The sequence below is a fragment of the Saimiri boliviensis genome, chromosome 13 (genome assembly GCF_048565385.1).
Source record: "Saimiri boliviensis isolate mSaiBol1 chromosome 13, mSaiBol1.pri, whole genome shotgun sequence".
NCBI classification, from domain to species: domain Eukaryota; kingdom Metazoa; phylum Chordata; class Mammalia; order Primates; family Cebidae; genus Saimiri; species Saimiri boliviensis.
The window spans coordinates 28,588,957-28,615,906 of NC_133461.1; the positions used below are offsets into that span (position 1 = coordinate 28,588,957).

The 26,950-nt window shown below is 44.1% G+C and overlaps 1 protein-coding gene across 3 annotated transcripts in view; it reads left to right on the forward strand.

Moving 5' to 3' along the window:
- Positions 1–26,950, forward strand: part of MYO5B (myosin VB) — a 386,934-nt gene that overhangs the window by 272,048 nt on the left and 87,936 nt on the right. For all 3 annotated transcript variants that reach the window (XM_003926074.4, XM_010336832.3, XM_074383485.1), the window contains exon 17: positions 12,935–13,021. In XM_003926074.4, the coding sequence (XP_003926123.3) occupies positions 12,935–13,021 (87 nt within the window). The remainder of the gene's footprint in view (positions 1–12,934; positions 13,022–26,950) is intronic.

Here is a 26,950-nt window from a genome sequence, read left to right on the forward strand (position 1 = left end):
CTGCAGTGGTCAGGAAAGGCTTCTCTTGTGTTGACGAATCAAGACCCCATTTGATGTGTCGAACGATTGAACATGCACATGGTCGTGTTTCTCACATTCCCCTCTGCTGCTGAGCTTCCAGAATTATCCACACTTGCTCCCCTTCTCACCCCTCAGCCTACTCTGATCCAACTTTTGCTTCTACTGTCACCTTGAAACCTGTTCCAGTTCTGTCCATGCTCATGTGGCTGACCTCACCCTAGTCTGTAGAACTCTTTTGTTTTTAGACGGAGTCTTGCTCTGTCCTCCAGGCTGGAGTGCAATGGTGCGATCTCGGCTCACTGCAACCTCCAGGGTTCAAGTGATTCTCCTGCCTCGGCCTCCTGAGTAGCTGGGATTACAGGCTACACTACCATGTCTGACTAATTTTTTTGTGTTTTCAGTAGAGATCGGATTTCACCATGTTGGTCAGGCTGGTCTCAAACTCCTGACATCATGATTCACCCTCCTTGGCCTCTCAAAGTGCTGGGATTATAGGCATGATCCACTGCACCAGGCCCCAAGGCCGTAGACCTCTTCATGATCTTTGTACATCTTTGGTTTCTGCTAAATTCCAGACAAGTATTTGTGCAAGCCTACTACAGCTTCATTGTCCACCTCGCATTCAGCATGCCTGAGACCACACTCTTCATCTCCCGCCACCCTCAAGAATGGTTTCCTCTTTAATTGGTCTCTGTTGTAGTAAGAGGCATAACATTTCCTGGTACTTCATCCACCCACCAGATCTGATCTCTCAGACTAGAAGCCTAACCTGCGGTGCAGGGGGATTTCCTGTGATGATGAGTATGTGCTGTCATCTGACTTAGTGTGGGAGCCGCTTGTCACACGTGACTATTGAGTGCTTGATACATGTCTAGTGTGATTGAGGAGCTGAATTCTTAATTTTATTTCATTTTAATTGATTTCGCATACCCAGAGGTGCCAGTGGCCACCATACAGCACAGTTGAACCCTTGATTCTTTCATCTCCTTTACTTCCCAGTGTCTGATCGATGTCAGAGTCTCACGAAGCCTACAGCAAGTTCCTCACCCTGCTCTCCCTTTTCTCTTCCTTACTCACCTTGTTCCAGATCCTCTTTTCTTGCCTGGAACACTACCCCAAATCTTCAAAAAAGAGCCTCTCTCTCAGCCTCTGCAGCCTCTTCAGCTATTACCCTGGGCCTTCATGCATGTGGTTCCCTCAGGCCAGAGAAGGTTTCCAAGCACCTTATTCCCATTTTTCTTCCCCAGGATTTATTTCTCTTTTGAGCCTAGTATAATTTCTTTCTGTGAAATAACTTACTTTGACAATTTTGACTCTCAGACTGAATATCTGAACTGCCTCCTACAGTCCTGCCATTGAATAAAGCTGGGATTCCATTCAGACGGGCTCTGTGTGGAAAAGGTTAGGGAGACAGAATGTAATCAGTTCTCTTTGCAGTGTGCTGCTTGCTCACTCTTCCCTTCCTCCAAATCTCTGAGACATGCTTAGGAATTCCCCCCGGGTGGCATCAGTTGACTTCAGAAGAGAAGAGGCTATTAGAGGCGTAGCGTGCATGAAAGACTCAGATTCTGTGTGAAGGGCAGAGTGGTGTGCAGGGCCCAGGGGAGAGGAGGTGGGGGCTCCATACCAGCCTGGCCAGACTAGATTTGGCCTTGGGCCCTTCCCTCATCAGAGTGTGGCCCTGCAGTGGGACAGATACTCTGCTGGGTCTCCCCTCTCAAGTGAGAAGATGCTGGGGACTTTCTAGTCCTGAGGTCCCATTGTTCTAAGACCCTCCCTTGCCTTCAAAAGCAAAATCTTCCTCTCAATACAGAGAAAGGTGGGAAGAATACTGACCTTGTCATGAAACCTGGATCTAGTTTGAGCTCACTGCTGATTTGGCCAATCACAAGCTAGCCTTTTATTCTCTGTGTCTCATTTCCTCACCTGTTCATTCTGGTGAGGGCCTGGTGTGGCAGCTCATGCCTTTAATTGCAATGCTTTGAGAGGCCAAGGCAAGAGGATCACTTGAGGCAGGGATTTCGAGACCAGCCTGGGCAACACAGCGAAACCCAACCTCTGCAAAAAAATTTTTTAATTAGCTGGGCATGGTGGTGCATGCCTATAAACCCAGCTACTCCAGAGGCTGAGGCAGGAGAATTGCTTCAACCTAGGAGTTTAAGGCTACAGCGAGCTCTGATTGTATCACTGTACTCCAGTCTGGGTGACAGAGCAAGACTTTCTCTCTCAAAAAAATAAAAATAAAAATCCCGATGAAAGAATCTGAGGAGATAATAGGAATTGTTCATGAGAGTATATAATGTATATGATTACAATTATTAGTGACATCATCCTAGAAGGAAGTTGTGTCTCTTCACCCATTCCCTGTCATCAGAGTTGCTCAGCCTCAGCAGCATTAACACATTGGGTCAGAGAATTCTTTGTTGGGCAAGAGGTGCTGTCCTGTGCATCATAGGATGTTGAGAAGCATCCTTGGCCTCTACCCACTAGATGCTACAAGCATCCCACCATTGTGACAGCTAAAAATGTTTTTAGACATTGCCAAATGTTCCCTTGGGGAACATTTGCCTCCACTTGAGAGCTCCTGTCCTACATTAAATGCTTTGATAGTATGGCTTGTATAAAAGTCTTTTTTCCTCTGCTTCCTTCGTTCAAGGAACATCTGTCATACCTCCTACTAGGCACTGGGCTAGGACAGGTGGAATGACAATAAGACATGTCCCCCATGCTTAAGGAATTGTCTCTCACAAGTAACTGGCAATGCCACAGAAGTGGCTGGCAGTCACTCTGTGAAAATGCTGACAGTGCAGAGGCAAGAGAGAGATAAACTGTCCAGAGTGGCAGTGGCCTGGGGCGAGTGTCATAACCTCGGAAAGTTTAGTGGCAGACCTGGCCGCTGATTTCCCGAAGGCCAGCCCAGGTCTCGGAGTCTCAGAGTCCTGAAATGTGACTGTAGGATGCTGCTGAACCTGGAGAGGCAGGTAGAGAGCTTGGAGCCAGTGGAGAAATCAATTCCATGGTGGGTGATTGTGGAGGTATGGCTGGTTCTAACACCATGGGATTCCCTCTTTGCATCCAGCAGGCTCCAGGGTGTGCTAATCCTCCTGGGAGAGGAAAGCATGAACTTCAGTTTCAGCACTGTGGTCTAAATCTTTGGTGATTTTTCTATGCTAATTGTCCTTGCTATGTCCTCCAAGACTTAATAGAAGGAGGGCTGGTTTTCTATTTCTAGTCACCTAATAGTGAATGCAGTAAGGTGGATTGAGAGATGTGTTTGACAGTAGGTTTTCCTTTTTCTTTTGAAACAGGGCCTCACTCTGTTGCTCAGGCTGGACTGTAGTGGCACAATCTCAGCTCACTGCAGCCTCCACCTCCCAGGTTCAAGCAATTCTCCTGCCTCAGCCTCCCAAGTAGCTGGGAGTACAGGCACTTGCCACCTTGCCCGCCTAATTTTTGTATTTTTATTAGACACAGGGTTTCACCATGTTGGTCAGGGTTGTCTTGAACTCCTAATCTTGTGATCCACGTGCCTCAGCCTCCCAAAGTGCTGGGATTACAGGCATGAATCACCGTGTGCAGCAGTAGGTTTTCTTTTCTGTTGGGGAGAGGAAATACAGAAGACCGGCTGGCCTCACACGTCCCCTTGGAGTATGTGAACAGGGAAAGATGATGGCAATATCTTCTTTGTATAGTGTCTGTTAGCTTTTTATAACAGAGTTTTTCTTGTTGTTGTTGTTGTTGTTTATTTATTTATTTTTAACATAGTCACACAGCTACCACTGCTTTATATTTGGGAGGATATGTTGAGTTCTCATTGAGTAAATGAGAGAAATGATGTACAGAGAGACTGTGTCTTGCCCAAAGTAACACTAGCTGTTAGTGGCAGAGCAGAGGCCACACTGAGTTTTTTCTCCTACAGCCTTGCTCTTTGCTCCAGACCACAGGAGAAGGCAGTGTTGCCATCACAGGAGGGCAGAGCAGGCATGGGGAAGGGAAGGGATTTGCTGAGTTGGTCATGAAGAGGAAAGAATGTTAAGGCTGAATTCAAAAACTCTGTGCCAGGTGCCTTCTGGGGACCAGCTCTAGGCACAGTGTGTGGTGACTCCAAGAGCAAAGCGGTGCCCCAGCACTACTCTCAGGAAGTCATGCTGTGCTGTGTGGGGGCGAGGACCAGCACTCAGTGAGCCATTGCCTGGCCCTTTGATAGGACCCAAACTGGGATACCTGGAGGTCAAGAAGCATGATGTGGGGATAATAGAGCAGAGAGGGAGGGGACATATGGGGAGGAGAAGTAGTAGTTTTAAGGAATGAAAGGGGTCTCAATGAGCTTCTGCCCATTTTATTAATACCATTGGGGGAGGGGGGGATCCAAGATGGCCAAATAGGAACAGCTCTGGAGTGCAGTTCCCAGTGAGAACAATGCAGAGAGTGAGTGAACACCACATTTCCAAATGAGTTATTACTGCCCATAGACCAAGAGATTCCCAGGCTGAAAAGCACCATGAGTTTCCACTCAGGATGGTCCAGCTCTATTGGGCGAAGGGTGTCCACCATTACCAAGGCATTCAGCCATTACAGAGGCAGTCCGCCATTACAGAGGCAGTCTGCCATTACTGAGGCAGACTGCCATTACCGAGGCAGTTCTAACTATACCTCTATAAACAAAACCGCAAAGAAGTTCACACAGCAGCTGGACAGAGCCCATGGCAGCTCAGCAATGTCCCTGCTGGCAGACTGTGACTAGGTTACCTCCTTGCTGGGCAGCACAGCTCTGAAAAAAGGCAGCAGCATGTCAGAAACGTATAAATAAAGCCCCTTCCCAGGACAGAGCACCTGGGAAAAAAAGGCAGTTATGAGTTCCACTGCAGCAGACTTAAACGTACCTGCCCAGCAGCTCTGAATAGAACAATGGAGCTCACAGCTCAGCACTTGATCTCCTACAAGGGACAGACTGTCTCCTCAAGCAGCTCGCTGACCCCTATATAGCCAAAAAGTCACCTTATAAAGGAAAGCTCAGGCTGACGTCTGGAAGATATCCTTCTGGGATGAAGATAACATAAGAAACTGGCAGCAACCCTTACTATTCTGTAACTACCACAGGTGACCCCCAGGCAAGCAGAGTCTGGAGTGGACCTCCAGCAGGCCTACAGCAGAGGGGCCTGACTATTAGAAGGAAAACTAAAAATCAGAAAGAAATAACTTCATCATGAACAAAAAGGACATCCACTCAGAGACCCCATCCAAAAGTCACTGACTACAAAGACCACAGATAAATAAATCCACAAAGATAGGAAGAAACCAGTGCAAAAAGGATGAAAACACCCAAAACCAGAACACCTTTCCTCCTCCAAGGGATGACAATTCATCACCAGCGAAGGAACAAAGCTGCATGGAGAATGAGTCTGATTGACAGAAACAGGCTTCAGACGGTGGGTAATAAACTTCTCTGAGCTAAAAGAACATTCTAACCCAATGCAAAGAAACTAAGAACCTTTAGGTTTGACAAAATGCTAACAAAAATAAACAGCTTAGAGAAGAATATAAATGACTTAATGGAGCTGAAAAACACAACATGAGAACATTGCAAAGCATACACAAGTTTCAATAGCAGAATCAATCAAGCAGAAGAAAGGATATCAGAGATTGAAGATCAACTCAATGAAATAAAATGAGCAGGCAAAATTACAGAAAAAAAGAGTGAAAAGAAATGAACAAACCCTCCAAGAAATATGGGATTATGTGAAAAGATCTAATCTACTTTTGATAGGTGTAACTGAATGTGATGGAGAAAATGAATCCAAGCTGGAAAACACTTCAGGATGTTATCCAGGAGAACTTCCCCAACCTAGCAAGGCAGGCCAATATTCAAGTCCAGGAAATACAGAGAACGCCACAAAGATATTCCTCAAGAAGAGCAACCCCAAGGCACATAATCATCAGATTCACTAGTGTTGAAATGAAGGAGAAAATGCTAAGCACAACCAGAGAGAAAGGTCACATTAGCGACAAAAGGAAGCCCATCAGACTCACAGTGGATCTCTTGACAGAAACCCTACAAGCCAGAATAGAGTGGGGGCAAATATTCAAAATCCTTAAAGAAGAGAACTTTCAACCTAGAATTTCATATCCAGCCAAACTAAGCTTCATAAGCAAAGGAGAAATAAAATCCTTTACAAACAAGCAATTGCTTAGAGATTTCCTCACCAGGCCTGCCTTACAAGAGCTCCTGAAAGAAGCAATAAACATAGAAAGGAGCAACCAGTACCAGCCACTCCAAAAACTTACCAAATGGTAAAAAGCATCGACACAGTGAATTAACTGCATCAACTAAGGGGCAAAACAACAAGCTAGCATCAAAATGGCAGGATCAAATTCACACATAACAATATTAACCTTAAATGTAAATGGGCTGCTAAATGCCCCAGTCAAAAGACACAGACTGACAAATTGGATAAAAAGTCAAAACCCATTGGTGTGCTATATCCAGGAAACCCATATCACATGTGAGGACATAAATAGGCTCAAAATAAAAGGAAGGGGGAAGATCTACCAAGCAAATGGAGAGCAATAAAAAGCAGGAGTTGCAATCCTAGTCTCTGATAAAATAGACTTTAAATCAACAAAGATCAAAAGAGACAAAGAAGGGCATTACATAATAGTAAAAGGATCAATGCAACGAGAAGAGCTAACAATCCTAAATATATATGCACCCAATACAGGAGCACCCAGTTACATAAATCAAGTTCTTAAAGACCCACAAAGAGACCTAGACTCCCACACAATAATAGTGGGAAACTTTAACTCTTCACTGTCAATATTAGATCAACAAGACAGAAAATTAACAAGGATGTCCAGGACTTAAACTCAGATCTGGACAAAGCAAACCTAATAGACATTTACAGAACTCTCCACACCAAATCCGCAGAATATACATTCTTCTCAGCACCACATCACACCTACTCTAAAATTGACCACATAATTGGAAATAAATCACTCCTCAGCAAATGCAAAAGAATGGAAATCATAACAAAGAGTCTCTCAGATCACAGTGCAATCAAATTAGAACTCAAGATTAAGAAACTAACTCAGAATGGCACAACTTCATGGAAACTGAACAACTGGCTCTTGAATGTTGACTGGATAAACAATGAAATGAAGGCAGAAATAAAGATGTTCTTAGAAACCAAGGAGAACAAAGAACAAGAACATTGTACCAGAATCTCTGGGACACATTTAAAGCAGTGTCTAGAGGAAAATTTGTATCAATAAATGCCCACATAAGAAGCAAGGAAAGATCTAAAATCCACACCCCATTATCAAAATTGAAAGACCTACAGAAGCAAGGTCAAAAAAAAAAAAAAAAAAAAAAACTCAAAAGCTAGCAGAAGACAAGAAATAACTAAGATCAGAGCAACACTGAAGGAGATAGAGACACAAAAAATTCTTCAAAAAAATCAATAAATCCAGGAGCTGGTTTTTTGAAAAAGATCAACAAAATAGACCACTAGCCAGATTAATAGAAAAGAGAGAATAATCAAATAGATGCAATAAAAAATGATAAAGGGGATATCACCACATAAATACAAACTACCATCAGAGATTGCTACAAACAACTCCATGCGCACAAGCCAGTAAACCTGAAAGAAATGGATAAATTCCTGGACACTTGCACCCTCCCAGGCCTAAACCAGGAAAAAGTTGAAACCCTGAATAGACCAATAACAAGGGTTGAAGTTGAGACAGCAATTAATAGCCTACGAACCAAAAAAAAGCCCAGATCCAGATGTGTTCACAGCTGAATTCTATCAGACATACAAACTGGAGCTGGCACCATTCCTTCTGAAACTATTGCAAACAATACAAAAAGAGGAAATCCTTCTGAAATCATTTTATGAGACCAACATCATCCTGATACCAGAACCTGGCAGAGTCTCAACAAGAAAAGAAAACGTCAGGCCAATATCCATGATGAACATAGATCTTCAATAAAATACTGGCAAACCAACTGCAACAGCACATCAAAAAGCTTATCTGTCACGATCAAGTAGGCTTCATCCCAGGGTTACAAGGCTGGTACAACATACACCAAGTCTATAAACGTAATCCACAACATGAACAGAACCAAAGACAAAAACCACATGATTGTCTCAATAGATGCAGAGAAGGCCTTTGACAAAATTCAACAGCCCTTTATGCTACAAACTCTCAATAAACTAGGTATCAATGGAATGTATCTCAAAATAATAAAAGCTATTTACGACAAACCCACAGCCAATATCATACTGAATGGGCAAAAACTGGAAGCATTCCCTTTGAAATCTGGCATTAGACAAGGATAACCTCTCACCAGTTTTATTCAATATAGTATTGGAAGCTCTAGCCAGAGCAATCAGGCAAGAAAAAGAAATAAAGGGTATTCAATTAGGAAAGGAGGAAGTCAAATTGTCTCTATTTGCAGATGACATGATTGTAGATTTAGAAGACCCCATTGCCTCAGCCCAAAATCTCCTGAATCTGATAACTTCAGCAGACTCTCAGGATGCAAAATCAGTGTGCAAAAATCACAAGCATTCCTATACACCAACAACAGACTTAAAGAGAGCCAAATCAAGAATGAACTGTCATTCAGAATTCCTACAAAGAGAATAAAATACCTAGGAATACAACTAACAAAGGATGTAAAGGACCTCTTCAAGGAGAACTACAAACTACTGCTCAAGGAAATAAGAGAGGACACAAAACAGATGGAAAAACATTCCATGCTCATGGTTAGGAAGAATCAGTATTGTAAAAATGACAATAATGTCCAAAGTAATTTATAGATTAAATGCTATTTCAATCAAGCTACCTATGACCCTCTTCACAGAACTGGAAAAAACCACCTTAAACTTCATATGAAATCAAAAGAGAACGTGCATAGCCAAGACAATTCTTAGCAAAAAGAACAAAGCTGGAGGCATCATACTATCTGACTTCAAACAATACTACAAGGGTACAGTAATCAAAAAAGCATAGTACTGATACTAAAATAGAGATATAGACCAATGGAACAGAATAGAGGCCTTGGAGGCAATGCCACACATCTACAACCATCTGATCTTTGGCAAACCTGACAAAAGTAAGCAATGGGGAAAGGATTCCCTGTTTAATAATGGTGTTGGGAAAACTGGCTATCCATGTGCAGAAAACAAACTGGACCCCTTCCTGACACCTTACACTAAAATTAACCCCAGATGTATTAAAGACTTAAACATAAGACTTAACACCATAAAAAACTCTAGAAGAAAATCTAGGGAAAACCATCCAGGACATAGACATAGGCAAGGACTTCATGACTAAAACACCAAAAGCACTGGCAACAAAAGCCAAAATAGACAAATGGGATCTAATTAAACTCCAGAGCTTCTGCACAGCAAAAGAAACAATCATTAGAGTGAACTGGCAACCAACAGAATGGGAAAAAATTTTTGCAATCTACCGGTCTAACAAAGGGCTAATATCCAGAATCTACAAAGAACTAAAACAGATTTACAAGAAAAAAAAACAAACCCATTCACAAGTGGGTGAAGAACATGAAAAGACACTTTTCAAAAGAAGACATAAATCAGGCCAAGAAATATGAAAAAATGCTCATCATCACTGGTCATTAGAGAAATGCAAATCAAAACCACATTGAGATACCATCTCACACCAGTTAGAATGGCGATCATTAAAAAATCTGGAGACAACGGATGCTGGAGAGGATGTGGAGAAATAGGAACACTGTTACACTGTTGGTGGGAGTGTTAATTAGTTCAACCATTGTGGAAAACAGTGTGGTGATTCCTCAAGGACCTAGAAATAGAAATTCCATTTGACCCAGCAATCCCATTACTGGGTATATACTCAAAGGATTATAAATCATTCTGTTATAAAGACACATGCACACATATGTTCACTGCGGTACTGTTTACAATAGCAAAGACCTGGAACCAACCCAAATGCCCATCGATGATAGACTGGATGAGGAAAATGTGGCACATATACACCATGGAACACTCCACAGCCATAAAAAATGATGAGTTCATGTCCTTTGTAGGGACATGGATGAATCTAGAAACCATCAGTCGGCAAACTGACATAAGAACAGAAAAACAAACACCACATGTTCTCACTCATAGGTGAGTGTTGGACAATGAGAACACATGGACACAGAGAGGGGAGCATCACACACTGGGGTCTGTTGGGGGGGCTAGGGGAGGGACGGTGGGGGGTAGGGAGGTTGAGGAGGCATAACATGGGGAGAAATGCCAGTTATAGGTAACCGGGTGATGGAGGCAGCAAACCATGTATGTACCTATGTAACAATCCTACATATTTTGCACATATATCCCAGAACCTGAAGTGAAATAAAATATATTAAAAGTATATATTTCATGATGAAATAGTAGGAGGTCCTGGAAGAAGGAGGGACCACCAGCTGGTCTCGTAGCCCATGTGGGATCTATGGGTTCCAGATGCTCCTGAGCACTTTGCCATCCCAGTGTGTACAATGGACTGAATTTGACCCTGTGGTAGTGCTGAGCAGAGGGAAGATGCCAGTGGCTGGCCTGGGAAACACAGCTGCTGTGGGCAGAGACAGAGCACCTGTTGAGGTGGCTTGCAGGCCACAGGATGCCTTTTCCAAAGCACAGGGGCTCTGCCTTTATGACACAGGCCCTGGCTGACAGCTTTAGCAGTGAGAGCCTGTGAGCAGGGGAGCCTGCAGCCCAAAGGCTTCGGATCACTCTTGGTCACGGGCAGCCCAGCAGCTGCTTATGACTCTGGTGATAGCCTCCCCAGTGATGAAGACCCCCTTGGATCCTGGAACTGTGCTGCCTCTTGTGGCGGAGCCACCACAGAGGGGACATTGGCGTGAGAGGGTCAGCAGGCAGTCAGGTACTCAGCACTTCTTCCCTGCTGTAAGGCCCTTGCACTAAGGGACTTTTACTCTTGTTAAGAAGATGAAAGGGGCGAGGCTCATGCCTGTAATCCCAGCACTTTGGGAGGCTGAGGTGGGCGGATCATGAGGTCAGCAATCCAGCCTGACCAAGATGGTGAAATCCTGTCTCTACTGAAAATACAAAAATTAGCTGGGCATGGTGGCATCTGCCTATAATCCCAGCTACTCAGGAGACTGATAGGAGATTTGCTAGAACCCGGGAGGCGAAGGTTGCCCGTGAGCCGAGATCACGCCATTGCACTCCAGCCTGGGCGACAGAGCAAGACGCCATCTCCAAAAAAAAAAAAAAAAAAAAAAAGAAGAAGAAGAAGTCTTCTGAAGGGACTGTTTTGTTTGGAGCTGTGTAAATCGATGCTCCATTGTGCCTCATATGCTCAGTGCCGTGGGCTTTTGGTGCTGGAGTGGTCGGAAGATTTTATGGAGGAGGTGGGTGTGGAAAGAAGGTGGGGCTCAGGAGGGCAGAGAGGAGCAACAGAGCCACACAGTGAGCACAGCCTGGAGGAGAGACTGGGCATCTCATGGGACAAGACCCGGGGCTGATGTGCAATGCAGAGTGTTGCCTGGGGTGAGGTGGCAGCTTGCAGTCATCAGTTGCTTGGAAAATGCCCACTGTTTTCCAGTGCCAAGTGCTCACTGAGCCCAGGCGACCCCAGGGCACCATCCATCAAGGACCATGTCGCAGAGTGAAAGGAGAAAAAGAAGTGTGGCTCTTGGCTGCAACTGAGCTGCAGGACAGTCAAAAGGAAAAGGAGAATTTGTTCCTCATCCCTTCCCATGGAGTGGGGCAGTAGTCTTAGCAAATTCAAAATAGTGATTAATTGTAGCTTAGCTAGACTTAATCTATTAATTCATCTATTCTAGCTTAGCTAGAATTAATCTCTGTGAAGACTCCCCAGTTACCCTAGACAACGATGAGGTCTTGCGCTCTGGCTTCTTTCTTTTCTTTTTAGTTTTCATAATTTGTGTTTAATAACCTCAGACAGTTGCTCTCTGTCTTCTTTAGGCATTTTCACCATGTTTGTTATGTACTGTTTTGTGTAAACTTTCCTCTTCAAGCAGGGATACTCAGCTCACACACTGTCTGGTGTTTTATTCTACAGTGCCATATTGAATATATGTTTGAAAGAAATACTGGGTTTTCAGTGCTAGGCTTAGCTTTGTAGGACATGTGAGTGATTGAAAATGGTGCACACATCTCTGAAGACTGGGAAATAATCCATAATAATGTAAATGAAATTCATCTACATGATTGTTAACTGAACAGCTGTTGTGATCATAGCTAACAACATGCACAACGTGTGTGCCCTATGCAGTGCCAGGCAGTGTTCCACCTGCTTTTGGGGACCATTACATTTCAGCTTCACACTAACCTGATAAAACAGGTACTGCCGTTTTCCCCATTATATAGATAAGGGTGCTGAGGCCCAAGGGGACATGAAGTGACTTGCCCCAAAGTAGACACCCAGCTGGTAAGTGACCATATCATGATTCAAACCTAGATCAACCTAGCCTAAAATGCATCCTTTTAATGTTTGAGTCAAATAATGGTGCTAAGCTCTTACGCTTGGGACAGTGAGTGAAGATGCATGCCCGTGTGGATAAAAATAGTAAGAGTAAGCTTTGGAGAGGAGCAGGAATGATGAGTCTTGGAGGGTGGGAAGGATTCAGGATGCAAAAAAGAAGGGTATCCCAGGTGACAATAAGAATGTGCACAAAAGCCTGAGGCGCAGAACAGAAGATGTTGAGATGGCTCAGGTGCCTGCCCATTGGTGTCTTTTAGTCTATGCCTAACCCCTGACCTTGAGGTTAAAGGTACTTGATGAGCTGTAACTCAGTGGCAGCAGCTACTTCATGTGCTGCAGGAAAAGATTCCTTTTTGTTTCTTTTTTGCAGACATGGCCACTCATCCCTTGTCTGTTTTCTTTTCGGCAGCTTTGACCCAAAGAGAGCAGTGCAGCAACTCAGAGCCTGCGGGGTGTTGGAGACGATTCGAATCAGTGCAGCTGGCTACCCATCCAGGTAACTAAAGTGCCCGCCAGCTGCGTCTTGGGGCTGCCCTAGAGCAGCCAGAGTTTGGTTCCCCAGGGAGCCCTCTTGTGTACTGTCAGCCAGAAACAGATCCTCCAAAACAGTTTCAAACACTGAAGCCCAAGCAGGACGCTGATGGAAATGAGACTCTGACATTGGCCTGAAAAACTGGGAAGGTTAGCAGTCACGTCCTCATGGCTGTATTTCTCAGAAGTCCTTTTCTGATTTCAGATTTTGGCATTGGTCTAAGTGATGAGCTAGCTAGAGTTGCAAGGAGGATTTTCCCTTCTCTCATCTCCCACCTTGTCCCCTTTACCTTTCCCCCACCCTTTTTAATAGTGGGAAAAATACACATATTTACCATCTTAACCACTTTTTAAAATTTTTCAATCGGTTTTTGGGGAACAAGTGGTGTTTGGTTATATGAGTAAGTTCTTTAGTGATGATTTCTGAGATTTTGGTGCACCCATCACTCAAGCAACGTACACTGTACGTATGTATCTCTCGCCCCCTTCCCATCCTTTCCTCCAAGTCTTCAAAGTCCACTGTATCATTCTTACGCCTTTGCATCCTCATAGTTTAGCTCCCACTTATGAGTGAGAACGAACAATGTTTGGTTTTCCATTCCTGAGTTACTTCACTTAGAATAATGGTCTCCAAGTCTATCCAGGTTGCTGCGAATGCCATTATTTTGTTCCTTTTTATGTTGGAATAGTATTTCATGGTATATACATACCACATTTTCTTTATCCATTTGTTGACTGGGCATGTGGGCTGAGCCCATATTTTTGCAATTGCAAATTCTGCCACTATAAACATGCAAGTGCAAGTGTCTTTTACATATAACTACTTCTTTTCCTCTGAGTAGATACCCAATAGTGGCAGTGCAGTGGCGTGATCTCAGCTCACTGCAACTTCTGCCTCCTGGGTTCAAGCAATTCTCCTGCCTTAGCCTCCTGCATAGCTGGGACTACGGGTGTGCACCACCATGTCTGGCTAATTTTTGTATTTTTAGTAGAGACGAGGTTTTGCCATGTTGGTCAAGCTGGTCTCAAAGTCCTGACCTCAGATGATGTACCTGCCTTGTCTTCCCAAAATTAGGGGCATGAGCCACTGTGCCTGGCCCAAATGGTAGATTTACTTTTAGTCCTTTAAGAAATATCTATACTGTTTTCCGTAGTAATTGTACTAGTTTACATTCCCACCAGCAGTGTAAAAATATTCCCTTTAGGCCGGGTGCAGTGGCTCATGCCTTTAATCCCAGCACTTTGGGAGGCCGAGGTGGGTGGATCACAAGGTCAAGAGATTGATACCATCCTGGCCAACATGGTGAAACCCCATCTCTACTAAAAAATACAAAAATTAGCTGGGCATGGTGGTACTTGCCTGTAGTCTCAGCTTCTCAGGAGACTGAGGCAGGAGAATTGCTTGAACCCGGGAGGTGGAGGTTGCAGTGAGCCGAGATTGTGACACTGTACTCCAGCCTGGATAGAGTGAGACTGTCTCAAAAAAAATCCCTTTATACCACTTCCATGCTAACATCTATTTTTTGATTTTTAGTTATTGCCATTCTTGCAGAAATTAGGTGGTATCCAATCGTGATTTGATTTGCATTTCCCTGATAAGTAGTGATGTCAAACGTTTCTTCAGGTTTGTTGTCCATTTGTATATCTTCTTTTGAGAACTGTTTTCTCATGTCCTTAGCCTACTTTTTGATGGAGTGTTTGTTTTTTTCTTGCTACTTTGAGTTCCTTGTAGATTCTGGATATTAGTCCTTTGTCAGATGTATAGATTGTGATGACATTCTCCCACTCTGTGGGTTGTCTATTTACTCTGCTGATTATTTCTTTTGCTCTGCAGAAGATTTTTATTTAAGTCCCATCTATTTATCTTTGTTTTCATTGTGTTTGCTTTTGGGTTCTTGGTCATGAAGTCTTTGGCTAAGCCAATGTCTAAAAGGGTTTTTCCATCCAATGTTAGTTTCTAGAGTCTTTATGGTTTCAGGTCTTAGATTTAAGTCTTTGATCCATCTTGAGTTGATTTTTGTATAGGAAGAGAGATGAGGATCAGATTTCATTCTTCTACATGCATCTTTGCCTATTATCCCAGCCCCATTTATTGAATAAGTTGTCCTTTCCCCACTTTGTGTTCTTGCTTTGTCAAAGATCAGTTGACTGTCAGTTTTTGGCTTTATTTCTGGGTCTCTCTTCTGTTCCATTGGTCTATATGCCTGTTTTTATACCAGTACCATGCTGTTTTGGTGACTATGGCCTTACAGTACAGTTCAAAGTCGAGTAATGTAATGTCTTCAGATTTGGGGGTTTTTTTTTCCCCTAGTCTTGCTTTGGTGATGTAGGTTTTTTTTTGGTTCCATGTGAATTTTAGGATTTGTTTTCTAGTTCTGTGAAGAAATAGGGTGGTATTTTGATGGTAATTACGTTGAATTTGTAGATTGCTTTTGGCAGTATGGTCATTTTCACAATATTGATTCTACCCATCTGTGAGCATGGGATGTGTTTCCATTTGTTTGTGTCATCTATGATTTCTTTCAGCAGTGTTTTGTTGTTTTCCTTGTAGAGGTCTTTCACCTCCTTGGTTACCATCTTAACCACTTTAAAGTGTGTAGTTTAGTGGTAGTAAGTACATGCCTTTTTTTTTTTTTAATGTGTGCTACCGTCACCATCATCCATCTCCAGAACTCTTTCCATCTTGCAAAGCTGAAACTGGGGAATTAAAAATAATTCCATATATTCTTTTCCCCACCCCCTAGCAGCCACCTGTATACTTCCTGTGAATCTGGTGATTCCAGGAGCCTCATGTAAGTGGACTAATACAGTATTTGTCCTTTTGTGAGTGGCTTATTTCAGTTTAGTATTCCTTCAAGGTTCATCCATGTTGAAGCATGTGTCAGAACTTTCTTCCTTGGTAAGGCTGAGTAGCATTCCATTGTAGTGGATGTATCATATTTTGCTTATCCATTCATTCCTCAGTAGACTCCTTTAACTGTTAAATATATAATGAGAGCTGTGGTGGGAAAATAAGGTTTCTTTGAGTTAAAAAATAACCATTGTGCTCTGATTTGCCTTGTGGATAAACCACTGAACTATTCCAGAGCTTGTTGGATCTATGCCAAGACTGGATCTCCTCTGGATTCTTGCCTGAAATAGGAGTGAAGGGTGGCTTGTGACCCCACTAGCTCTTATGAAATCACGCTGCATACCAGCATCATGTAGACCAAACATCTGCCATTAATTGGAGTTGAACTGATTAGTATAGCAGCCCAGAGCCTGTGGTGTGTCCCACCAGGACTCTCTGTCCTACCAAGTCCCTCATATCAGATGAAAGGAACCAGAAGTGGGAATGAGGGGACATGATACGGGCCTCCCCTCCTGCCTGTCTTCTCTCCACCTGGTACTTGCCCATTGTAATGGAAGAACCATTTCATATACAGTGGTTAATTACCCATAAACAACCATAAACAGTTCTTAAATATTTGGCCTGGGAAGGAAGCTGCTGATGGAATTAGGAATTTGCATTTGACCTGGAAAGTACAAGAGCTGTCAGTAATCTGCAACACCCTGGCAGCTTTTCAAAACCCAGCGGGTCCCAGCATTGTTCAGGATGAGCTGCTCTAGCCAGGTTGAAGGCTGTTATTCTTTTCTTTTCAACCACGTCTGTTCCTGCTTAGAAAAAAAGGACAGAGTGTCCTAGGGCCTCCTCTCATTTTTCGACCTCCGAGTCTGAACACAAACAGCTAACATCTCTGTTAATGAGGTGGGCCAAGCTTGTGAACTTAGATGAAGGCTTGGCATTCCTTTTCCCAGTCTTCTCTGTAACCTCCTACATCAGCCTTTTGATCAAGGGAATGGGGCTTAGGCCATGGGAGCAGTAGGTCAGTTTTGAGTTTAAACCACTGGTCTGACCAATTAGACTGCCTTTCAGTGCCTGCTTACCAGCCCAGTCTTCAGATCAGACATATCTTCATCCAGTTTCGGAACTAGAAGAGGATCTGAGGGAGCTCTGCAGAGTTACTTGTTTTCAAACCGTCTTCCACAGGCAGCTGGCTGCACTCCTGCTCCTGGCTCTTGGATCTGCTGGGCTTCCAGGAGAGGACACACCTCCAGAAAACATTTTCTTATCCACTGTTTCTCAGAACTCTGCAATGCAACCCATTTATGGGTTAGGAAACCAATTTAATGGGTTATGTCCAGGAAAAGAGTCAAACTCTAAAATATTTGAAGAGATTTCTTCTGAGCCAAATATGAGTGACCAGTGGCCCGTGACACAGCCCTCAGGAGATCCTGAGAACATATGGCCAAGGTAGTCAGGCCACAACTTGGTTTGGTACATTTTAGAGAGACATAAAACATCACTCAACACATGTAAGATGTACACTGGTTTGGTTCAGACAGGTGAGACAACCAGAAGATGAGGACTTCCAGGTCACAGGCATATTCAAAGATTTTCTGATTGGCAATTGGTTGAGTTATTATCAATAGAAAGAACTGTCTGGGTTATGATAAAGGGTTGTGGAAACCATGGTTTTGTCATGCAGATGAACTCACCAGGTATCAGGCTTTAGAGAGAATAGATTATAAATGTTTCTTGTCAGATTTGGAGTCTGTTCTATCAGTAATTCCAAAGAGAGGAGGGTATAATTAGGCATGCCCAGCTCCCCATTCCCAGCATGGCCTGAACTGGTGTTTTCAGGTTAACTTTGAAATGCCCTTGGCTGAGAGGAGGGAACCATTCAGATAGTTGGGGCTTTAGAATTTTATTTTTGGTTTACGGTTGTGACCAGTATACTGTTTTTTTGTTTTTTCCATGAAACAACTTGGGTTGGAAAATGGGAGAGAGCAATTTGTGGGGGAAAAAGGACATTGCGGCATGGTCATTGTTCAGTGTCATCTGTAGGAATGGGTGCATCAGGATGTAAAATGCATGTTCACAAGTGAGACACAGGCAAAGAAGTGAACTTCTCAAGGTTACCATCCTGGTTGGTGGTTGAGTTAGGCCTAGGCCTGCCATTCCTCTGTCCCAATCTCTGTTGTTGCTGCTGCCAAGCCTCTTACTGCTCATGTACAGGAAGTGTTATCATCCCAGCAAATGTTTATCAGAAGAAGAAGGGGTGAAGCAGATCCTAAGAGACTGCCTTCTAGGACTGGCTACAGACCTGAGACTCGGTGCAAAACTACTCCCTCCTCTTTCCAGCTTGTGGTAGTTCAGACTGCAGAGCTGTGGCCTGCCAGAGAGCCAAAAGAGCCTGGTGGTTGAATTCTTGGATTTTGGAGTCAGGCCTGGATTCAAGTGTTGACTCCTACATTTCTTGGCCAGGTGACCTTGAAGAAGTAAACTAATTTCAGTGAGCCTGGGTTTCCTTATCCTTAAAGAGAATGATTGTACTCACTTGGTAGGTTGTTGTAAGGAATTAGATAATGTATCTAGAGTTCTCAGCATAGCACTGGACACTTGAGCTTTAATAACATATTTATTACTCATTGGGATATGAGCAAGAAGCTGCCTCCTTATGGGCGTAACTATCTGGGTAGAACATGTCTATCTCAGAACTTTCTGGTGGTATTTTTGTGAAATCCCAATATGTGTGGTCACCTCAAAAGAACACCCTGACACTCCCAAACCTCTCCGAACAATTAGAAAGCTCAGTTTAAAAAATATGTAAAGAAGTCTGTCAAAACAGACTGGAGCTGAGTGTCCCATGTTAAACTGTTGAGGATCACTGTAAAAGAAACTTAAGGATCTCAGGTCCTCATAGCCATCCTGTACCATACAGTGCAGAGATCTGGAGGCGAGCAGAGAGACCCAAGGTGCTCATGGAGGATTTGTCAGATAGGAAGTGTGAACATTGGGACCATGTGAAGCAGGAGAGAAGAAACAAGGGAAGCATGTGACAATGAGATCTTCTAAGGCAGGTGGAACCTCAGGGACCCCTGTCAGTATATAAGGAGCCACCGATTTCACAAAGAACTTTTTAACAGAATGAATTGTTCAATAACTGAACAAAAGACTGCATGGAATGTTGCTTCAGGGTTTCTCCTTGGAGAACATTAGGGAGGAGCTAGAAGTCCATGGATTTGACATGGTTAACCATAGACCATGCTCAGGCAGAGATCTATATACATCTCTGCCACCTCTGATTCACCAGCTGAGCTAGCTTGAAACCTCACTGTGTGAAATCCGAGTGATGGTATGTGTCACCTACACTCCTACTGGTCTTGCTGTCTCCATGCAAAATGGTCTGTTTTAGAGAGGGAAGCCAGTGGGGAGAGGGTTTTGCTTCCAGGGGCTCACATGGGCTCTATGTAGAATAAGTACGGTTTCTGGCCTTTGTGGTATCCTTCTCTCCCGGGAATCTTTCTCTTCTATGTCTCACCCTGCGCTGAGCATCTAGCCCTGTGCTGCTTCCTGAGAGGGAATGAAAGATGCAAGTCATGGGCCCTGTGCAGCATGAGCTCACAGTCTCAGGGAAGTGATAAGAGCTTGAAACAGAATAACATATAACCAGATACAAGATTGTAGTGCAAATGCAGGAGGAGCTGCAGCTTCACTGAGGCGCTGAGACTTGAGCTGGGCCTCAAAGGGTGACGAGACTGCCTGCCAGGGAGCAGCATGATGCCCGGGACTAGGCACCACAGTCAGTTACAGAGGGCTTCTCTGGCGGCTCACTGCCCTGTTTCTACTGCTTATTCCTCTAGTTGTAGCATGTTGGGAGACCAGGTGTGCTTTTGCCTCATCCAGGCAACCTCATTTTTGGCAGCTAAAACAATGCATTCCCTCAAAGTCTTTAGACTTATATGGAAAATGGATTCTCCCACTGTTCATTCCACCTGGCTGCCAATCAGAGTCAAGACTCCGCTACCAGAGGAGTCAAGATACCCACAACTCTTGGCCTCTTAAAGGGCAGCTGATAACCTGCCTTTTACCACCAAGGAAGTAATGACTGTATTTCTGGTATCACAGAAACTGTTCTCTAATTCTGTGAATTAAATGTGTGGTCTTAGATCCAGAACACTGCCTTCCATAGCCTCCTGGCTTTTGCCATCATAGCAAAGGGTGAAAGAGAAGATTCCCTCCTCAAACTGCTATTTGAAACGGTAACTTTTGGAAGGAGGCACTGTGGTTTTGTGTCACTTTTGTTAGTACTGTATTGAGATGCTGTCGAATCATCCTCACCATTTAATCTAGAACCTAATCCTTTTTCTCTCGCCACAGTATATAAGGTGAAATTTAGTTTGAGGGTGAGTGGTGAGGGGATGGGACTGTAGAACAAAGCTCTTACACCTGTAATATTTCAACCCAGCATCATTGCTCAATCTTCTGCATCTGCCAACCATGGTAACCATTTGAAATGACGTCACTGATTAAGTAATAATGCTACCTAACTGCTTAATCCTGGAGATTGGTGTGTGTCTACTGTATGTGGGGATAAAGCAAGTTAGGTTTAGTGGATAGTGTGTGCCCCACAGGTGTTAGCTACTGAAGGAAATACACAAGTATAATGTGTACCAACTTCAGTGTGGAGTTGAGCAGGTATTCTGTTGAGCTGACTGACCTTCATGGGACCTAGGGACCTAAGTGGGTGCAGGATAAATTGGGAGTTTTCTACAAAAATTCAGCTCCTTGGTTGCTGAAGACTCAACACAGCAAAGTGATTCAGCTCATATTAGCTTGTCAAGTAACTATACAGCTTTGCACAGCTATTTCCAAAAAAAAAAACTTCAACGGCCTTCTTTGATTAAGGGAATTACAATTTATACCATTTCCAACGTTTCTTATGTAGAAGCAGCCAAAGGGAAAGAAAACATGTTGCCCCAGGGCTGCAGAAGCCTGTGATGAGTGATCCACAGGGCTGCTCCCCAAGTGCCCAAGCAGAGGGCTTTTTAGGCAGAGTTCCTGAGTTCAGCCTACTGATGCTCTGGAAGTAGAATTCTTATCCCACTTCCCAAATTAATATATGCCAGTTACCAGCAAAGTCCACCAAGCCAGAGAGCAGGAATGCAGCCCTGCAGGACAGCAGTGGCTCACCCTACCCTCAGGCTTCCATATACCTGTCTATTTTTATCCTCCCTGAGAACTATGGCTGTCTGCGAGTCTGATTTAAAATGAAAATGTATCACTCAATTTGAAATGCTGTGCGGTGGCTAAGAAATACGTTCATTGTTATGCACATAAAGCACTGTGATAAATGCACTGCCCAGGAAGAGAAACTCATCCACCCATCACCCAGCTCCTCGGTCTCGTGCCTGTGCAGTCATCTGTCTCCCTCTCCAGAGAGTCAGCAGCTTTGTGTCCTGGAGAAATTGTGAAACAAACAAATTCTGCTTACCCTGAAAAGTGTGTGTGTGTGGCAGGGGTGCTACTTGAATGTGCAACGTTTATATTAAAAAAAACTCTGCATAAACTTGAGTTTTCCTTCCCATCATCTCACCTTCACTTCATGAAAGTGGCACTTTCTGAAAAGATTTCCACTTCTTTCTCAACTTCTTCCACCCCAACCCCATATAGAGTAAATAGCTTAGGATCGGGGAACTAGAGGGAAGCTGTGGAAGTGACCTGCTTCCTCTCCCTATTTAATCATGGTTGCATTTAAAACCGATGCAGTTACTTCCCTTGCTATTAAACATCCCATAGAGGAAAAAGAATACAGAACTGATTTTGGAATGATATGAGTCCTTATCTCAGGAGCTCTCAGCCTTTGGGTCTGGCTCTTTTGCCTGAGATCTGTCTTCATTCCTTTGGACTGGAGTCTGATCCAGGGGTTCTCACACAAGGCTGCACGTCAGTCATGAGGTCATGCTCAGCAATCTCAGAAGCTGGGCCCCCTCAGACCTGTTAAGTCAGAACCTGAGACTGAGCCCTGAACATCTGCATTTTGACAAGGTTTCCCAGGTGATTTTAAAATGCATCCTGCCTTAAAATCATTGCCCTGGAGGCATATGTTGGCCCCTGGGTAAACCACAAGCCCCTTCGTCACATCCAGGCAGTGTTAGGATGGATCAGGTTTTCCTGTGCCCTCGCTTTGTGTCTCAGTTCCAGCTCAGAGCCAGTGTGGGGGAATTGTGTTTCCTTCCCTCTGCAACAAAGCTCTGCAGGCTTCAGATCTAGGGCCACTAATGGGACTGAGCCCGTGTTCCCCTAGAAGGCCCAGGACATAGATGGGGGATAAAGGGAAAGGCAAATAGGGAGTGTTTTTGATGGTGTGAGTGCTGGGCGAGCATCTGACAACCTTTGCACTAGGAACCCCTCTGTGAGTTTCAGTGCTGAAATAATGATAACAAATCTTACGTATTACTTTGTGAAGGCCAGCCAGGAACATCTTAGGTTTTCATCACATTATCTTTTCAAAATTTAGATATAATCATCTATAAAACTCACCCCTTTAAAGTATGCAATTTCAGTTATTTTCATTATACTCAGAGTTATACAACCATCACCACTGTCTAATTTCAGAATGTTTTTATCGCCCCAAAAGGAAACCCTGCACCCATTAATAGTCCCTGCTCTCAGCCCCCGGTAAGCGCTAACCTACTTTCTGTTTCTATAGATTTGCCCATTTTGGATTTTTTGTATAAATGGATTCATAATAATGTGTCCTTTTGTGTCTGGCTCTTTTCACTCAGGGCTGTTTTCAAGAAGTATCCATGCGTAGCATCCATCAGTAATTTATTCCTTTATATTGCTGAATATGATTTCATCAGATAGACGCAGCACATTTTATCCATCAGTGGATGGACGTTTGGTTGTTTCTGCTTTTGGGGAAGAATGCTGCTGTGAGCACTTGTGTATATGTTTTTGTGTAGACAGATTTTTTTCTCCTAGGGTATACCTTGGACTGGAATTGTGTCATATGGTAACTCTCTTTACTCTTCTGAGGACCTTTCATACTGTTTTCCACAGTGGCTGTACAATTTTGCCTTCTTACCAGCAGTGTACATGAGGATTCCCATTTCTATGCATTCTCACCAACATTTCTTCTTGTCTGTCATTTTCTTTATGGCCATATCTGGTGGGTGTGAAGAGCTGTGTTGTGATTTTGATTGGCGTTTTCCTGACAACTCATGACGTTGAGCATCTTTCATGTGCTCGGCCATTTGTACATCTTCTTTGGAGAAATGTCTATTGATCTCCTTTGCCCATTTTTTTTATTAGGTTACTTGTCTTTTTATTGTTACAGGAGTCCTTTATATATTCCAGATATGAGAACCTTATAATACATACGACTTGCAAATATTTTCTTCCATTCTGTGAACCATCTTTTCACTTTCTTAATAGTGTTCTTTGAAGCACAAAAGCTTTTAATTTTGAAGAAATCTGTTTATTTTTGGTTGTGCATTAGGTGTCATAGCTAAGAAAGCATTGCCTAAGCCAAGGTCACAAAGACTAACACCTGTGTTTCTTCCAAGAGGTTTACTAGTTTCGTTTTTGATCCGTTTCGAGTTAATTTATGTATAAGATGTGAAGAGCCAATTTCATTCTTTTGTATACATGGATCCATTTGTCCCAGGGCCATTTGTCGAAAGGATCACATTGATCACTGAGGAAGTCAAGATAGGCAGTAACAACTTCATCTTATGCATAAAGAAATATATCCCAGAAAAGTTAAGCAATCAGATCAAGTCCTCCAGATAGAAAGGGATGGAGCCACCATACCACATGTGCACAGGTTAAGGATGCCTGTCCCTGTGAGCCTTTGAGAAGGTGTCCCTCTCTTCTCTGAGTTTTGCCTGTTAAATTTCTTTAGAAGTTTTGTCCATCCCTGGTATACTTCTAAGGGAAACTCTCATATCCAGCATCATCTATTTCTCTGCTGATTTGTTCCTTCAAAAAGGAAAAGAAGTGTATGTTGCTTGGTGGCACAATGAAGACTATCCATGTCTCAATATCCAGAGAGAACCTGTTGGTCCTGGTAGGTATGCCTCACAGCATGGCCAAACAACTCTGCCCCCCAAATTGCTGCTGGTTCCTATGTAAGACCTTGTAGGGAACAAAGTCTCACTGAGGCCTATAGGTTCCTGCAAGGCTCTTTAACTAGAAGAGAAGCATACCTCTTTCATTCCACCTCCATGTGACCAGGAATCCTTCAGCCAGGTTGCATGACGGTATAGTGGAGTACCTGAAAGGATGAGTTGACCCACCTAATTCTGACTGGAAGAGCCCTGAGGGATTCTTTACCATTTTCTGAGGAAACCTCGGGTTACCCATCAGGATATCTTTAGGGATTCTTCTTTGTGGACTGATGACATAGAAGTTGTGTGACTTAGAGCTTTATGCGGTGGTCTTACTGGAGGGACTCTATGGATTGTCTGATCCAGCCAGTCTCCTCATGAGGAACCACAAAGTGCTATAACTCTGCAGTTCCACGCCACCTGTCCACATGGGTCCACTGGGGCCCTTGCAAGCAGATGCAAGCAGACGTGTTCTTCTGCAGAATATTCGCACATGCAGATGATTAAATCCAGTGTTAGGCTCTATATGGGAGCTCCATCAACCAGACAACATCCCCAAGTTATTGTGCTTCCTGTACCATTCTCAGCAGCTGTGTTACCACCACCTACCTTGAACCCCAGGAATTCATTACAAGGAAGCATCTTTCCAGACTGGTGGGTTCTGCTGAAGCCTGCCCTGGCTCATCCCGTCTTGGCCTTTGTTACTGTCTCTGATCTCTCCTTCTTCCTCCCAGGAAGGAGCTTCTTCTTGGTCCTGAGCTTCCATACACCCAATTGTGACTCCTTGACCCCATCATGGTCCCTGCTCCCCAGCAAGCTGGAGGCATTCCAGGTGAAGAAGGCCTTGATTCTGGAGAAGGCATGACACTGAAGTCCAGAATGCTCAGCCAGGCCCCCTGACAAGCAAGTCAGAATCCAGGGAGAGCAGGGCTGAGTGGGAATTACATTCCTGGAGTCACTAGACTTGGGATCAGGGCTCTTCTCCCACCATTAATGTGGAATGGAAGGGAAGAGCAGCCAAGCCCAGGATCAGGTGATTGGGTTAAAAGACACCTCCTGGCCAGCGAGCCACAGAGCCACACTGAATGGGGAAGGGCGTCTCTGTGGCCACCTGACTGCTGAAGGCAGGAATCATGCTATGGAAGGGATGGAAGTCAAGAAAACATCCTACACTAAAACCATGTTCTGGAGTAAACATTTTAGAAACATTTGGGGGTGTTTTTGATATCTCAGTGAATGAGGTGGGTGATGTTCTCTCCACTGTACAGGTAGGTGAGGCGAGGCATCCAGGCTGTCACAGGCCCTGGTCACACTTCTAGCTGGCGTCAGAGCCCAGCTTCTGTCCCTTTGTTCTCTTGGTTCATCCTGTATTGGCCTTGATGTCTTTGCAGCCACAGCTCCTCACTCTAGTAATTTCCTTGAGTTATGGATCTGTCAGCAGTAAGAGGTTTTCAAATTAGAAGCATTTCAGGTTTTTAGCCCGGCTAAATGCTGCTTTAATTATTTCCCCAGCGAAATTGCAAACGCTTAGGGAGAACTAAAACAAGTGTGTATACGAATAACCATGGTGCAGAACGTGGGCAGTGCCCTCCGAAAGGCACCTGGAAGGAAAGTGCAGGGCAGCTTTAAAGGGGGAGCCCGCACCTGAGCGAGTGGGTCAGCGAAGCCGGAAGAGCCAAAGACGGATGGTGGGCCCAGGGACCAGGGGGACTCGGACTCTCCGAGGCCCTTTTTCCTATGCTTTCTTCCACTTGATTCTTGCCCAAATCCGTCTTACCCTACGAGAAGGGTCTATATTTAAAACTTGGGGGCTGAGACAGGAAGATCCTGGGAGAAATTCAGTTGTGCTGGAGTGTATTAAAACACAATGCGCATCTGACAGGCGGCTTGTCAGCTCTGGTTCTCTCTTCCCCAGGCTTCCAGTATTAAGTTGTTCAGGTATGGGTCAGGGCTTAGGATTTTTCTGGATATTTGTTGTACATGATAAAATAATGAAAACAGTATATAGCTGGGCAAATAACCTTAAATGTTTCCATTTGTAAAGCTCCCTGTTAGAGATAACCTGTGACTCACTGGCTTTGCTTCACAGTCCTTCTACTGCTGGAGAGGCAGGAAATAGTTTCTGCTCAGTGAGTAAAGGGCAAAGGGCAGAGCAGCCCTTTCCCAGGACGTGAAACAGAGGCCTCAGGGCTCTGAGCGCCCTGTGCCCTCCCTTCTGAAGGGAATCCACATGGGCTGAGAGCCTGATGAGCAGGGCCTTGTAAAGATTCGTGAGCTCTGAGCAGAACACGGTTCTTGTTCCCCTGTGCCACTACACGTGTGACAGACAGGGTGGGGCACGGAGACCAAGTAGGTTAGTGGTTGCCAGGATCTGTGAAGAGGGGAGGATAGGGCAGAACAGGGTGTGATGGTTGCACAACTTTGTGAATATAGTAACAATTATTAAATTGTGTACTCTAAAGGAGTATATTTTTACAGTATATGAGTTATAGCTCAAACTTTTCTTTTTTAATGGTAAGGCGCAACCACTGACCTGGCATTTTACATAGAGAAAAGGAAAAGGAAAGATGTCATTTTGTTATTTGCTTTTCTACTCACCCCTTCTCTGAGACCTGTGGCTGTGTTAGACATCTTCCCCCAGACCAGGAAGAGTGTTTGCAAAGTAGCGACGAGGAGGGGCAAAGGCAAGGAGCTCAGCCTCCGTTTGTCTTCTCATCCCATGCTGCTGGGAGGAACAAGGCCTCCCAGGGACCTGCGGGCCACGATGCTAGAAGATCTGGAGCTCAAGGAGGGTAGCTCCAGGAGAACCTGCTTCCAGAGCACAGTGTGCCCCTACTGCCCACTGCATCCAAAGCTGTACATGATGCTCCACAGGACTTGAGTCCTTTCCTTTACTTTTTTTTTTTTTTTTTTGAGACGAAGTCTCCGTCACCCAGGCTGGAGTGCAGTGGTGTTA